Raw genomic sequence first — 14,968 nt, 5'->3', positions numbered from 1 at the left:
CTTGCTTTTTGTTGTACTAAATCAGACCTTGAAGTCCTTCTTTCAGTTCCACTAAATATTAACCAGTGTAAATAGGTGAGCTTATCCACTAAGGAGTGGGGGTTTATTGTTTTGGTTATTTGCTGAACCATATCTAAAGCTCTTTTTGGAGCTGTTGAAGACAAGGTGGGTTAAAGGGGTGCCTTATGCACAGCTAATTGCAAGATGTTGATCCACATATAGTGAAAAAAATTTCCCCAGTACTTTAATAACCTCTTTTCTGCTTCATCTCTTCACCTTCTTTGTCTCTCAGGCAACTGTACTTGTTGACTACAAGGGAATTCTGTCTTCCTTCCTCCCACACCTTTTTCCATTAACTGTGTTAGTATCCTGATTTCCTACTGCTGTAGAAAATTTATAATACACAGAGGGCTTTGGGTTTCTTCCCACAGTTCTGCAAGTTGCTTGTGTATGATGCAATCTCTGTGTAAAAATGTGGTGTGCCTGACTGTAGCTTTGTGTTCTCCATTAGAGACCTTTTAAGATTCTGCAGGTTTTGTTCCCAAATCTGTAGGGCAAGTATGGCTGCTGACTGACACTGCTGAAAATAAATCATCTTAACACCACCCTGCACCCCATTTTTACTTCCACAGTGCCTTTCTCATTAGCAGACAGATTTGCCAATCTGTGTACCTTGATAGTGTTGCCACTTCTCTATATACTTACAACTCTGTTTCCAACACACAACCATTTATTACGTGGATTATTTTGGAACATCGAGGCAAACCTGGACTTTTGCTTGATGGAGTTTTGTTTAGTTTCTTTTTTTATTTGTGTGTTCAGTTGTTCTGTTTCATGGATTTTTACCTGTGTTAATATTTGGACAGTTAAATTTTCATTAAACTTGCTGGTAAATTGAGTGTGTAATTACACCACTCGTACTGAGGTGACTCATGACATTTCCAAAATAATGAACTAAATACCAGCTAAACAGGAATATGTCATAATGCATTCATTGCTTATCAAAAAGCAGTCAAAATAAGCAGAGTGGGATGGGCAGATGGAGCATTTGGCCTGTGTTGTCCCCTTTGTGTGTGTGGCAGCTGAAGATGTCCAGCTCTGCTGGTGTGTGTGGTGTAAAATACATGAAATGTTCTGCCAGTGATGTGGTAAACCTCAGTCTTAGAAATATATATGTGTTATGAAGTACCTTTTATAATTTAGATATTTCATTTTGCATCCTTCCCTTCTCTTTTTCACTCCATTTCTGGCCAGTCTTGCCTGCCCAGTTTTATGGAATTTCTGCCTTCCTTACCTTATTGATGCTGCTACTGGTGCATTACTGAGGTGGGATAGCAAGCATCAGTGCTCCTGCAGCATCTTTGTGGTTTATTTTTTAGGTCTTAGATGATGGGCACAACACGGGGCTTTTATGTGTTGGGGAAAAAAATGATGTATTTTGTAAATTTGCAACCTAGTGGAAATTTTTGTCCTTGGTGTTCTTTTTATCATGGAAAGCCAGACTTCAAAAATGTCAACCAGCAGAGATAAAATTTGAACAGCCTATTGCCATCTGTATAAGCTAAGAAAGGATGTATTAAGTATCAAAACATAAATATGTGCCAGCTTTTTTTATACTTCTTACAGCTTTTTTTTTTTTCTTATTCCTTTAAAATGTAACTGGAAATCCGGGGGAGTAGTCTGCAGACAAGTTTTGAGGTTCACACTGGATGGAGTTATGGATTGATGTACTGGCTAGTATGAACTTTGCAGCAGAAGGGAAGAGATTTGGCTTAGTGTTCAGTGAAATACTGTTGCTGTACAGTGCTAAAACTGTGCTGGCTGCAGATTGGCATTAACTGGTCTGCTGCTCGTGTCATTTCCCCTGAGGACAGATGTTTTTTACATTGCCTGCTCTTTCACTTATGCTTCTGGGCAAAAAAAAAAAAAAAACCAAAATCTGAGATAGTGAATGATTTTAAAGCATTTTAAAATATAGTGGATGCCAAAAAGCAAAAGTTAAAACCTTTCAACTTAAACTTCTGCCTTTCTTGTATGTTAACCACAGAAACTGAGAACTTCATTTTTCAGGGACTTATAGGAGCTGCAGAGCATATTTTGGGGAGCTCCTAGGTATTTGGGAAGCACCCACATTATAAAGCAGAACTGTACTCTGCACTAGAGAAAGGATATTTTTTTAATTGTCTGCACTCATGTGGACAGGCCCTCAGAAAATGCTGATCTTCAGAGGTGCAGTGGCTGTGTGTGGAATTGTGTCTTCCAAGTTTAGTTACTGTATCACATGATGAGGAACATTTTATGGCTGAAAATGTGAACGTTCCTGAGGGAAACTCACTGTTCTCACTTAGCACAGAACTGATAAATCATGCAAGATTGTTATGTTGATATTTTTAACATTTTTTCCTTAAGGACCAAAATAATGAGGAGAAGCACGCAAATGGACTTATAGTAAGTTTAAATCTAATCTTCATCTCCTTTTAATTCTGCAGAACATGTGAACAGAGACCTGAATTTCCACTCACTTTGCAACATGCTTCTTCCTTTCTCTAATTTACTGCTTCCAGTGTCTTGTTAAAATTCCTGTTGAGTCCTTAGCTCCTGAGGTTGGCTAACACCCTTGTCCTTAGAAGATAGAGTGGTCAGTTTTGTATGGAGTGTCTTGAACAGCAGTGTTGTGACTGAACACTTAGATAAAAATCTGCCACGTGAACAGATGAAAGGGAAATTACTGGGATAGAAATAATTCTGTGTTCTGTCTGAAGTGTCACTGTGTAGGAAATAGATCTGCTCTCCATGTGCTTCAAGTAGTTTGTCTTTTCTACAGTGCTGCTCCTTTGATGCAGAGTTGTGTAATGTCTGTCTAAGCAATGTTTCTTCTTTAAGAGACCTTCTGCATTTTTAATGTAGCTTCTGTCATTTTTGGTTTTGGTCACACGTGATTTCTCTTTCTTTGTTCTTTTTTTGTCACTTGAGTACATTTCAGATACTTTTAATAGGAGATTGGTTTCAGTAAAAACTCTAAAAATCCTCATGTGTTTTCATTAGAGCTGGCAGTAATTCCTGGGCCTTAGTTGTTTGTCCACTACAAACAGCTTTAGCAGTAGGATTTTCTGGTGTGAACCTTGGACTGAAGATGCACATGCATATTTCAGTTTTATGCTTATCATAAATAAGGTGAATTATTATGTGCCCTGCAGATGGAACATAATTCAGGTCTTAGTATGAGGGAACAGCTTCTGTGATGTCTCCTGGAAAAGAGAACCCGTGCAGGAAGACACTTCCACAGGCACAGGTGACCTGCACACCTGGGCTGCAACTCAGAAATTTCATAGAGATATTGCAGCTTGATATAGTCTGAATTTGACTAGCCACTGATCTCATTATCTCTGGGTTGGCTTATACTGGGGAGGAAAATACATTTCTGTAAGAATATATTAACTGTGGATCAGTGATTGTGAAGTCTAAAATTGTGATGCTGTGGAGGTCAACGTCGCCTTGGGCTAAAGGTCAGGATTTCACTTTAAACTTAGGCAGAAATATAATCACTGTTTGCTGCCATGGTGAGATGAGTTGTTTCTGTGTAATTGTTACTCAATTGTTATTAAACTCAGAGTAGGAGACTTTCAGGTCTGTCTTCAGCTGTTCCTAGCCCATGAAGGCATCCCTCAAACTATCCAACATGAAACTCCAGTTGATGTTGCAGTATGGAGAATTATTTAAGGATGAGGTTACAGTCCTGAATACAAAATCAGAGTTACTTTGCTCTTTCTTTATCATACCAGTGTTCTGTGTCATGTGGATCATTAGTTTACCTAAAAAATAAAGGAGATGTAGGTAGCAATAGCATCCTGTGTATCATAGAACCATCTTGGGTTTTAAATCTTAACTCTTAAGATGGGATCATAATTTTAAACTGTGAATTCTGTGGGACAAGGGTCTTCCTGTGTTGAATACGTAATTCCACAAGGAGCTGAAGTATTGGGTAAGGGACATTGCCTTTATCCTGGAATACAGTGGAATAATATTACCTGTACTGGATTATTTGTATAGTAAGTAGCAAAACTAATGAAATTGTAGAATGCTACTTTTATGGCTGTTTTTAGGGAGATTTTTTTTAAAGTGATAAACAGAGAATAATTGTTCTGTTTTTAGTTAAAGAAATCCTGTGCTATTGAAAAAAAATAATAGAACTTTTCACTGATTTTTAGAGTCATACAGTGTCCTGAGTTGAAAGGGATCCACAGGGATCATAGTGTTCCAGCTCCTGGCTCTGCACAGGACAGCCCCAAGAATCACACCCTGTGTCTGAGAGCATTGTCCAGACATCCAAAAGTAGGATAAAGTTCAGAATTTCAGGTAACCAGGAAAGAAGGCAAGAAAGAAATCTGCCTTTAGTAGGAAAATGGGAGGAAGGTTAAAATGAGCCTGTTTCCCTCAGTCTGAATGCAAATAAAAATTAATGGACTAAAGGGAGAGTAGAACAGTTGTAGACACTTCTTTTAAATACTGGTGTACAAAAGAGGATAGGGATGAGCATACTGACTGCCTTTCAGAGCAAACTGGGCAAAAATTTTCATAGTTCTGATAGATCAGGCATTTAAATTGCAAGGTGTTTGGAAAAGGGTTTTATGTGCCTTTTACTCAATTAACAACCAAGAAGTTCTGGTGGTTGTGTGTAAACATAAATAACAAACAGAGCTTAGATGATATTTTGGGTTAAAAGACATGGCAGTTTAGATTTCCAAGGGTCTTGATGCATAAAAACCAAGGACATCGACTGAAGTCAGTGACTTTGGGGAGCATTGAATTGACCTGGTGCTTCATTTTCCAAGTGTCCATGTTCAGAATTAGGTTGAGACGTCCTCTACTGAGCTGCACTGAACACTGTCAGCTTGCTTTGGGAAGAAATTTGCCGTGACTCTAAGCATGCTGATGATTCTTGTTTTGATTTATGGGTTGATCTGCAAAATGAATTTTTGACCAAAAAAAAATATTTTGTTTTGAAAATACAGATTACCTATCCTGATTTTGGCCAGATAATTTGCATCTAACTTTCCACTCTTTGCATGCATTATTAATCAATGGACATTGGGTGGCATACCAGAAGCAAGAACCTGAAATAAGAATTTTTTATAGGACGCTTCAAATCTGCATCAAATTCAATTTACTGTGCAGTCTGTGTAAAGAATCAAAATATTCCCACCTCAAAAGTATTTCTCATGTCCTCAACTGTCAATTTGTGTTTCACTTCTTCTCTCAGGGATTCGCTCTCTTGCATTTGGGCATTTCTCATGCTCACAATGTCCTTGCTATCTATGCTTTATTTTGTTTTAACTGAGGGGGAAAAAGTGTGCTTTTCCTTCTCTTGCCTAGAGCACCATCAACCCCGTGGACGCCGTGTATCAGCCCAGCCCCTTGGAGCCGTCGGGGATCAGCACCATGCCTTCCCAGGCTGGCACACTTCCAGGTAGGCTGGACACAGCCACCTTCCCAGGCTGGCACACTTCCAGCTAGGCTGGACACAGCCACCTTCCCAGGCTGGCACACTTCCAGCTAGGCTGGACACAGCCACCTTCCCAGGCTGGCACACTTCCAGCTAGGCTGGACACAGCCACCTTCCCAGGCTGCCACACTTCCAGGTAGGCTGGACACAGCCACCTTCCCAGGCTGCCACACTTCCAGCTAGGCTGGACACAGCCACCTTCCCAGGCTGGCACACTTCCAGCTAGGCTGGACACAGCCACCTTCCCAGGCTGGCACACTTCCAGCTAGGCTGGGAACAACCAGGAGCAAAGCAGTGACTGCACACTCAGCTTAGATGGGCTCAGCAAGGACAGGAGTGGGAGGTACAGAGCATTCTCACCGACCTGCCCCTGGTTCTGGGGATAAACTGATGTGTTTTATTTACTCTCAGTTACTGGCTTGCATTTCAAACACTCTTTTTAAAAATGAAACTATGATTGTCAGAAAAGGCAAATGCTTTCTAGCTAAACAACTGTGGGTTTTTTATTTTTTTTTTAATGCCATCTTTGGTTAATAAAAAAAGGACCTAGGCATGGCTTTTGTAGAAAATGAATTAATTTTTGGAGGTGAGGTGAAAAAAATGTGGGATCTCCTTCTGAATTTTGGGGTTAACATATCAAAATATCCCCTAGAACCTGCTCAGTTGTGCAAGTCAGAGCAGCGACCCTCCTCCTTGCCAGTGGGACCTGTAGTAGCATCGCTCGGGAATCAGACTCCAACACCAAATAGTACAGGTACAGTTCTGGGTAACTTTTATTGAAGTACAAGAAACCCTGTAATTAGTCATTAAGACAACAATATTATTGGCCTGCATCTTGCTTTTGATCAGCTCCAATTTCAATGTTTTGTTAACACCAGTAATGCTGCTCTTTCTCCCCACCATGTATACACCAGCTTCCCTTTGTCTCCCCAGCATTGCAATCCTGCAGTAATTGGAGAAAACATGTCCCTTAAACTTTACTGGTGTTCTGTGTCTTCATTTCCTTGTGACTTTCCTTTTTGTCATTTGTTAAACTCTTTATGAACCTGCCTAACTATTGCTTTTAATTTTGTACGTTCCTCTTCTGAGTTCACATCAGTCTTTATTGATTTGAACAATTCTTGTGTAAGTAGATTTTGAAAGAATTCATTTTTATTGTTTCTGTAATTTTTAATACTTCACAGGGAGTGGGCAGTCAGCACCTAGCAGCAGTCTCACCTCTCCAAGCCATGTCAACCTGTCTCCAAACACAGTCCCAGATTTTTCTTACTCAAGCAGTGAGGATGAGTTCTATGATGCTGATGAATTCTACCAGAGCAGTTCTTCCCCAAAGCGATGTATGGAGTAAGTAACTGACAGTGTGCAGTGTGTGCTGAATGCAGCCTGTATCTACAAGGGCATGGCTTGTCTGCTTGCAGAAATTGGTTTAGAAAGGTGGGGGAGGTCAAAAAGCCACTTGGTGTAACAGAGTGAGATTACCCCTGTCCTCAGCCACAGACAGGGTGTCTGTGAGGGAGGCAGTTTCTTCCTCTGCTCCTTCCCACTCCATCAGATATATGCTCACAGACTCTAACAAAACAATATTTGGAAGGCCCCAGCTCAGAGTTGTAATCTGAGGCCATGGTGCATTTCACATGCATTTGCTGCAGCCTTTGGTAAATGGCCAATTCCCTCATGCATTTACTAAAAGATATTCTTTGAAGTTGGTACACTTTCCCCAAAATCTCTATTTATCCTTCATTTTTTAAAAATTGAAAAATTAATTTTAAGAGATGCTACACATTCCAAAGAGGGATTAGTCAGCTGTTTTCTGCCTTCATGTGTTATCTGAGGCTGCAGGCTGTCCCATTCCTTCAGCTACAATCCATTCTGAGCTTTCTGTGAATTAGCATGCACCATGTGTATTAATGTCTGCCACTGCACATATATTGATGTCTATCACTAAATTCCTTGTCTGTGAATATCAAATAATTTGGTCTAAATTACTTAATTTGAACTGTGAGAATTTATTAGTGTTCTTTAGTTCTTCAGGGTCTGCTGCAGTGCTGACTCGGAGCAGCACAGGGAGCAGCCTGAAACGTCCAGATACCACAGAGTCCCTCAATTCTTCCATGTCTAATGGCACAAATGATGCTGGTAAGTGGCCTGTGTCAACTTTCTGTAAGGAGTTATTGATTGCTAATCTGTGTGTAAACTGGGTCAATATATGCAGGATTTTATATATATATGTGTGTGTGTGTGTATATATGTATATGGCAAGGTACTTATGGGAAGTGGTTTACTGTTTATTTACTAATGGATGATTGCTGAATTGTAGGATTTAAAACCTGTATTTTTTTACATATATGCTAATGAAATAGAGTCTGGTTTTGAAGGTTTAAAGGAAAACAAAAGCCATTTGGTCTTTCAGATCTGTTTGATCCTCCCGACGATCGAGAAGATGATGGGGAAGGAGAGTCGGTGGAGGAGCACAAAAGTGTTATCATGCATCTCTTGTCACAAGTGAGATTAGGCATGGACCTCACCAAGGTAAACCTGCTAATGTTCCTGGGGATGGGAGGGGCAGTAAACCCAGAATTCTGTGTAAAAAAAAAAAAAAAAAAAAAAAAGTTACATAATTTAACTATATATTTGTTCTAAGAGCTAGGTAAGCTGTAGTCTCTTTAGCATGGTGCTTTTGAATTGGAGTTCTTACTGGAAGGGGAAAAGTAGCTGCAGAATAAGTATATCCAGATGCTAAAATCTATTTGGGAAAATAGTTTTCTATGGAAAGTAGCTGTTTGTTCTCTTTGAACCTAGTAACCATATAGTGAAAAGCTTGGCTTAGTTGGGATCTTAATGAGTAAGTGTATTTTAGAATGCTACACTTAGCTCTGGCAAGGAAGGGGTTGGGTTCTTCATGAATGAGATTCATGCTGGTGTCTGTCTGAAGGTAGAATGACCAGCATTCTGAAGGTGTTGGTCTTTCCAGGCAGCTTGGATAAATTTAAACAAGTAATTCCAGAGTGAGAAGGGACAGGAGAGATCAATCCTTATCCATGGATGAATTGAACTGTCCAGCCTGGAATGAACAGTAGATAATAAAAAGATAACACTTTTCTGGGGAAACAGCCAGCAGCTCACAAGCAAACTGCTCAAGGTTTCTGGCAGTTCTGAATAGGAATTGATCCAAACTGTGTCTGAATTCATGGGATAGCTGAAAATTACTGATCTCAAATTGGGCTGCCACGAATCTTTATGAGCATGTACCTTGTCAGCAGCAGCAGTAGTTGGTGGTGGATCACACTGAGCAGATCCACAAGGATGGACCTTTGGGAGGTAGTAGGGAAGAGCTTAACCTTCATATTGACAGAGACGTGCAGCAGGATGGGACTGCAAGTGAGTGTAACTGAAAATTGACAGTGTTCACAGAGATGAAATTAAATCAGCAGTGATAATGTAATTCAGAACAGCTTTTGATGTGCTCTGAGTGGGACTAGAATCCATGTAGGATGAGGCTGTTCCTGTTGAACCTCAGGGTTTGGAGAAGATGCCAACTGACCTGCAGATGTCAGAACTCATTGGTGAGCTCGAGCTCACAGTCAGCTGAGAGCACACGATGCTCTGGGTGCTCTGTTTGCTATTTACAGTTGGCTTTTGTACAGGATATTGAAATACCTTCAACTAGATGAGTTGTTTTTCTTCACTCAGGTGGTTCTTCCAACGTTTATCCTGGAAAGAAGGTCGCTGTTGGAAATGTATGCTGACTTCTTTGCACATCCGGACTTGTTTGTCAGGTATTTGACTTTGGAACAGGAGCATTCACTGGTTCTCATACTGCTTATGGCCCTTGTGGGCTGCCAGAAGTTGGTAGTTTTGAAGAATATTGCTTGGATTTTGGTTGAAACTTCAAAACCAGTCAAATCAGCCAAACTTGTAGTTGTAAAACAGCCAGGCACCCATAAAACTTTCCTGTATCCAAGGTCCTTGCTTAGATTTCACTCTGCCTGTCCTTTCTTCTTTCTCTCTGTAGCATTAGTGACCAGAAGGATCCCAGGGAGAGGATGGTTCAGGTGGTTAAATGGTACCTCTCAGCTTTCCACGCGGGAAGGAAAGGGTCAGTTGCTAAGAAGCCTTACAATCCCATTCTGGGGGAGATCTTCCGGTGCCACTGGGTGTTGCCTGGCACTGAAGATGACATGGTGAGTTTCTCGTGGTGTTTTTTTGGAGCCCAGAATGCAGAGATGCAACCCAAAGCTTTGTTAAGTCACTGACTGAAATGGATTATGCTGAGCTTAAGTAGCAAATCAACAAACTGTAGCAATTTCTTAACCAACTCTCCCCCTTCCTTCCTTGTTTTCTTTCGACAGAAGTATAAAATCTTGCATAACAAAATTTGGTTTTTAAAGAACTACTTGATGTTTTGAAAATGTCCTTTTTCCCTGCACTGTTTCATAGCGCTGATTATGAATTTATTCATTCCCAAAGTTCTGGTTTTTTGCTTTTCTTTTTTAAACCCATGCAGCCCAGAGGGTTTGTTGGGGGTTTTTTTTGTGGGTTTTTTTGGTTTTTTTTTTTTTGTTTTTTTTGGGGGGGGGGTTGGGTTTCTTTTTTTGGGTTTTTTTTGTGGTTTTGTTGTTGTTGTTTTTCTTTTTTGGCACCTCATTTGGGCTTCTTGCCTTAGGAAGTTGCCAGTGATGGTGTGGAAAGTGCTATTGTGAGGTGCTTCATGTAGCCTCTGTAATACCTCCAAGTCAATGTGATTATCTGGATATAAGCCATGTATTTTTCCCATTTCCTTTGCTTCCCAGTGATCTGTTTGCTGAAATCTTGCTTGTGAGGTGAATATTTGCACTCCAGTTTGCTGGCAGAAAGGCAGTGTTGTATTTGGGCTTCCACTGCTTCTAACCATGAATTAACTACACTTTGCATTCTTTGCCACAAGAAATTAATATTAGTTTATGGTTTTGTGGTACATGAAATTGGGTTTATACATGAGTCTTTCAGTTTGACTGTTTTTTTCTGGGGACAATTAAAACAAAGACATTTATACTTAAAAGTAATAGAGTAGAAACTCTATCCTTTAGAAAGGATCCTAATTCTAGTACTAAGGAGTCCTGCAGTACATTTTTAGAAGCCTTTAAAGCTGGAGGCAGCTTCTCAGGGAAGCTTCCAGTGTTTGCAGGCACTGTGAGTGATGGAATGCTTTCCCCTGTCCCACAGGAGCCAGTCTCAGAAGGACCAGTCCCCTGGGTCAGTAAAAGCAACGTCACCTTTGTGGCAGAGCAGGTCTCTCACCATCCTCCAAGTAAGTTGTGACAGTACCTCTGCCAGGAGAGGTGGCAGCTGGAGAGGGGTGACAGTAAAATCAGCTCTTGGCTTAAATCTTGGATTTATTCTTTCTCTTCAGATTTAAAAGCTGAATGTTTATAAAGACTTAAAAATTAGAAACTGCTTTTGTAAGAAACTAATTGCAAACTCTGTTGCCACATAAGTGTGAGGCACCTGGGGATATTTCCCAGAGGATGAATTTGGAAACAAAAGTATCAATGTCTTGTGCTGCTGTTTTTAATACCTGCCTCTCTCTTCAGTTTCAGCATTTTATGCGGAGTGTTTTAGCAAGAGGATACAGTTCAATGCTCACATATGGACCAAGTCCAAGTTCCTAGGAATGTCTATTGGGGTTCATAACATAGGGCAAGGTATGTGTGTGTAAACTGAACACCAGAGGAGAAATTAAATTCTGCAACTAGGATTTTTCATAGAATAATTTACATAAATTATTTTAAGTCATCGTACTAAATGTAAGCAGTGGTTGAATTTATGTAACTGGAACTTATGTATCTGAATTAGAGATTCCTTCCACACTCTCTGTGTGCGGAAAACACCTATGGCCCAGTTTTTCCCAAAAATACAGGCATCCCTGCCTCCTCCAGAAGCTGGGCATTCTCAGCATCCATTAAAAATGAAGTTCCTCACCTTTCCTTTTCATGCCACGTGTTTTTAATGGTATATTTCATGAGATCGTTATGAAAAGTTCTCTAGAGGTTTTGCTTAATGTTTTTCAAATCTATTTTTATTTTTCTTTAACAGGGTGTGTTACATGCCTAGATCATGATGAACACTATATTTTGACTTTTCCTAATGGCTATGGAAGGCAAGTAAATGCTCTTAATTGGTATTTTCATTTTTAATGCCTTGTAATGTTTCATGCTTAGTTTTAATGGTCACAGAGCTTATCATTGTGTGCATTTCTATGTTTCTAATTGCAGGTCTATTCTCACTGTGCCATGGATAGAGCTTGGGGGGGAGTGCAGCATTAATTGCTCAAAGACAGGTTACAATGCTTCCATTGTCTTCCACACAAAACCATTTTATGGAGGAAAGAAGCACAGAATTACGGCTGAAATTTTGTAAGCAGCTTTCTTCATCTCACTTTTTCCTTCCTTAAATACCAACAGTTCTAACAAGACAGTCAAGAGTGTAAAATGCTGAAGCAGCAACACCCAAAAGAACTTAGCTCATCATTACCTGTCATGGAATTGGCCATTTTATAGCCAAATTTGTGAGAGGAAGCTGCACAGGCCCGTGTCCTACTTTATGCTGCTTGAAAACATCCTCAGCTGGTTCCCACAGGGAACTTTGCTCTCCTGAATTATCAACAGTGACTCCATCATTACCTTTCCTACAAATACAAATACTGCAGCAAGCCTTGGGATACTGCTGATAGCGTGTCAGTTGCAAACTTCGCATATTTTTACCTGTGGTTTGGTGGGTTTTGGTTAAACCCTGTGCACATACCCAGCACAGAGAATTCAGTGGAGATTCCCATCATATTTGGAGATGTGCTGTGATGCCAGCAAGTGGATGCTGACAAAATGAGGTTTAACTTGGTTTTAAATCATTAACACGTTGATAGATGCCATTTAAAAACTGGTGTCTTGTGTTTCCCAGTAGTCTGTAAGCCTTTGTAAGCTTAAACTCGCCACCCTAAATCTGTGTGGAAGGCCTGTAACTGCTTTCCTAAACTCTAAATGCAGATCCAGCCCTCAGGCAAGGCCTGTTTTACCCTGATCAGTGCTTCCTGTTAAGGTTTATGTAACTCACTCATGCCAAACTGCCCCCTTGTAAACAGAACCCTCCTCTCTTCTGTGCTGGGCATGGACACTTTAGCTGATACAAACCAGGCTTTACAGAAAACCAAGTTTTGATCCTTTGGGATTTTTCAGTTGCTGTAAGACAGCTGAGAAATGACTGTTTGTTTCTCTTTAGTTCTCCAAATGACAAGAAACCCTTCTGCTCCATTGAAGGAGAATGGAATGGGGTCATGTATGCAAAGTACTCCACAGGGGTAACACAGCTTGCTTTCTTTTTTCTCTTTTCATCAGAAATACAAGATTGTACTTAGGAAGGGGGGTTTGGGGTGATTTTGTAGACTCGGTATTTTATTTCAAACAAACATTAATAGTTGGAACCTCCTATGAGGCTGTCCAAAAGAATGCTGAAGTGGGGATAAAACTTGTTCATTTATACTTAAGGAAGCTTGATTTTTATACAAGAAGAGAATCTGAAGAATTGCCATGTTTCATGTATTTGCTGCTAACCAGTGCACTAGAATGTGAGAGTGCATAAGTTTGAAGTCTAGCTAAAGAATTGAACAGGTTTATTTCTTTTTCATCTTCCACTCCAGGAGAATGCTGTCTTTATAGATACCAAGAAAATGCCTACAATAAAGAAGAAGGTAAGGAAATTGGAGGACCAAGACGACTTTGAGTCTCGCTGGTAAGAACTTCAGTTAACTGGGAACATTAAGATTTTATTTCAGTTAGACTCCAGTTTGCAGTACAGGCACTAAGGCTGCACTGATCCAAGCACTGCATGCTCTGCTCTCCCTGTGCCCAGGTACAGGCAGGCTGGGGATTTAAGGGGGAAGAGAGGACTTGGGAGTTCTCAGTCACATCCTAATTGGGATCAAATGTTCAGGGAGGTCTGGAGAGCTCCACCACAACCTCCTCCCTCCTGCTGTAACAGAACAAATATCAAATATCCTGAGGGCTTTTCTGCCCTTTCTCTAACCTGAGATCTACCTTTATTCACTGCTCTGTCTCCAACTTGTAGCACTCTGCTCCCATAAAAGCCTCCCTTGCCCTTTCTCTTTCAAGCTTATGGAAGGATGTCACCTACAACCTGAAGATCAGAGACATCGACGCAGCCACAGCCGCAAAGCACGCGCTTGAGGAGCGGCAGAGAGCCGAGGCCAGGGCCAGGAAGGAGAACGAGACCTCGTGGGAAACGAGGGTGAGCTTTGTTCCAGCAGGGTGAAGCTCGGCCTTTGTTGCTTTCTGGGAGTCACGGAAAGCTTACCTGTGGTTCCTCCTTTGCAGTTGTTCCACGAGGATGGGGAGTGCTGGGTGTACGACGAGCCGCTGCTGAAGCGCCTCGCCGCCAGCAAGCACTGAGGGGTGTGAGGCCAGAGCGCCTCGGAGCCTCGGCTGGGCAGGGTTTGCAGCTGAGCCCCGGCACCCGCAGCCATCACGTACGTACCTGGCACAGCCCCACCCCTCCAGCTGCAGCGGTTCCTATCTCAGGGATACTGGACTTACTGAGACAAAGCAATTCATGGGAGGCTGAGCAGCTCCAGGCAGGGACTGGCTCTGGTGGCAGTGCCCAGGCTCAGGCCCTGCTCCCGCTGCCTCTGGAGCAGAGAGAGGCTGAGCCCTGGGGCACAGACACTGTATAACCACTGTGAAGGCCACGGCGGTGGGAGCAGTTGCATAATAATCCTGGGTCCTACATATTTAAAAAGCAAGGAACAAAATGCAAGGTGTCATTTAAATCTCGCTGATGTTTGCAATGTGTAAATATGAGGATTCCTCTGATGGGACAATTTGTTAGACAATGCTACATAAATGTTATCTTCCACCTGTACGATAATCAAATCTTTTGGCATTTCAGTGTCTTGCCCAAAATAACTGTTATTTTGAGATTGAAATGTAACCACAGATAATTCTACCCAATGCATCTTAAAGCTTCATAAAATAGATTTTTCAAACTTCTCTTATGGACTTTTTATTTATTTCATAATAAACCTTTTCAGGAAGACTGTTTTTCAGTTGAGTCATGATAAATTAATTATGTGAAATGTATTAGCAGTATTTGTTTTTCCACTGGAATAATCCTTGCAGCTAGCTAAACCTACTTCTTGAAGTAGTTCATGAACTAGCAAAACAAGCACCTGCAGCATCCACAGGAGAAGTTTTCTGGATTCTGCTTCCAGCCTTGCCAGGACATCAGGAACCTCTGCAAGTTGTGCTTTTGCTGCAGTTAATTAATGACTGAGTAAGTAGCTAGATGTAGCAATCAAACTACTTTTCTCTTCACAGTTAAGTCTAGCTTTTATTTTATTTCATCTTAATTTTGTCTATGTTGCACATACAGAAAAACTAAAAAAGCAGTGTGAGATGGAAGCCTTGGGCTTTTTCTCCC

The 14,968-nt window shown here is 41.0% G+C and overlaps 1 protein-coding gene across 4 annotated transcripts in view; it reads left to right on the top strand.

The window, feature by feature from the left end:
* OSBPL9 (oxysterol binding protein like 9) overlaps positions 1 to 14,589 on the top strand; it is a 58,209-nt gene extending 43,620 nt beyond the window's left edge. For 2 of the 4 annotated variants that reach the window (XM_053950378.1, XM_053950381.1), the window contains 16 exons: positions 2,410 to 2,448; positions 5,374 to 5,467; positions 6,156 to 6,257; positions 6,688 to 6,847; positions 7,527 to 7,639; positions 7,914 to 8,032; positions 9,194 to 9,279; positions 9,516 to 9,684; positions 10,706 to 10,790; positions 11,074 to 11,184; positions 11,576 to 11,639; positions 11,755 to 11,895; positions 12,755 to 12,833; positions 13,173 to 13,264; positions 13,645 to 13,780; positions 13,867 to 14,589. In XM_053950378.1, the coding sequence (XP_053806353.1) occupies positions 2,410 to 2,448; positions 5,374 to 5,467; positions 6,156 to 6,257; positions 6,688 to 6,847; positions 7,527 to 7,639; positions 7,914 to 8,032; positions 9,194 to 9,279; positions 9,516 to 9,684; positions 10,706 to 10,790; positions 11,074 to 11,184; positions 11,576 to 11,639; positions 11,755 to 11,895; positions 12,755 to 12,833; positions 13,173 to 13,264; positions 13,645 to 13,780; positions 13,867 to 13,941 (1,665 nt within the window). In that variant the 3' untranslated portion in view covers positions 13,942 to 14,589. The remainder of the gene's footprint in view (positions 1 to 2,409; positions 2,449 to 5,373; positions 5,468 to 6,155; positions 6,258 to 6,687; positions 6,848 to 7,526; positions 7,640 to 7,913; positions 8,033 to 9,193; positions 9,280 to 9,515; positions 9,685 to 10,705; positions 10,791 to 11,073; positions 11,185 to 11,575; positions 11,640 to 11,754; positions 11,896 to 12,754; positions 12,834 to 13,172; positions 13,265 to 13,644; positions 13,781 to 13,866) is intronic. The other 2 variants (XR_008432332.1, XM_053950380.1) reach the window with 2 other exon arrangements.
* The last annotated feature ends 379 nt before the right edge of the window (positions 14,590 to 14,968 follow it).

Source organism: Vidua chalybeata, chromosome 9 (genome assembly GCF_026979565.1).
Source record: "Vidua chalybeata isolate OUT-0048 chromosome 9, bVidCha1 merged haplotype, whole genome shotgun sequence".
Taxonomy (NCBI): Eukaryota; Metazoa; Chordata; class Aves; order Passeriformes; family Viduidae; genus Vidua; species Vidua chalybeata.
Note: the sequence above shows the minus strand (reverse complement) of the source record. Positions and strands in the feature narration are given on the sequence as shown.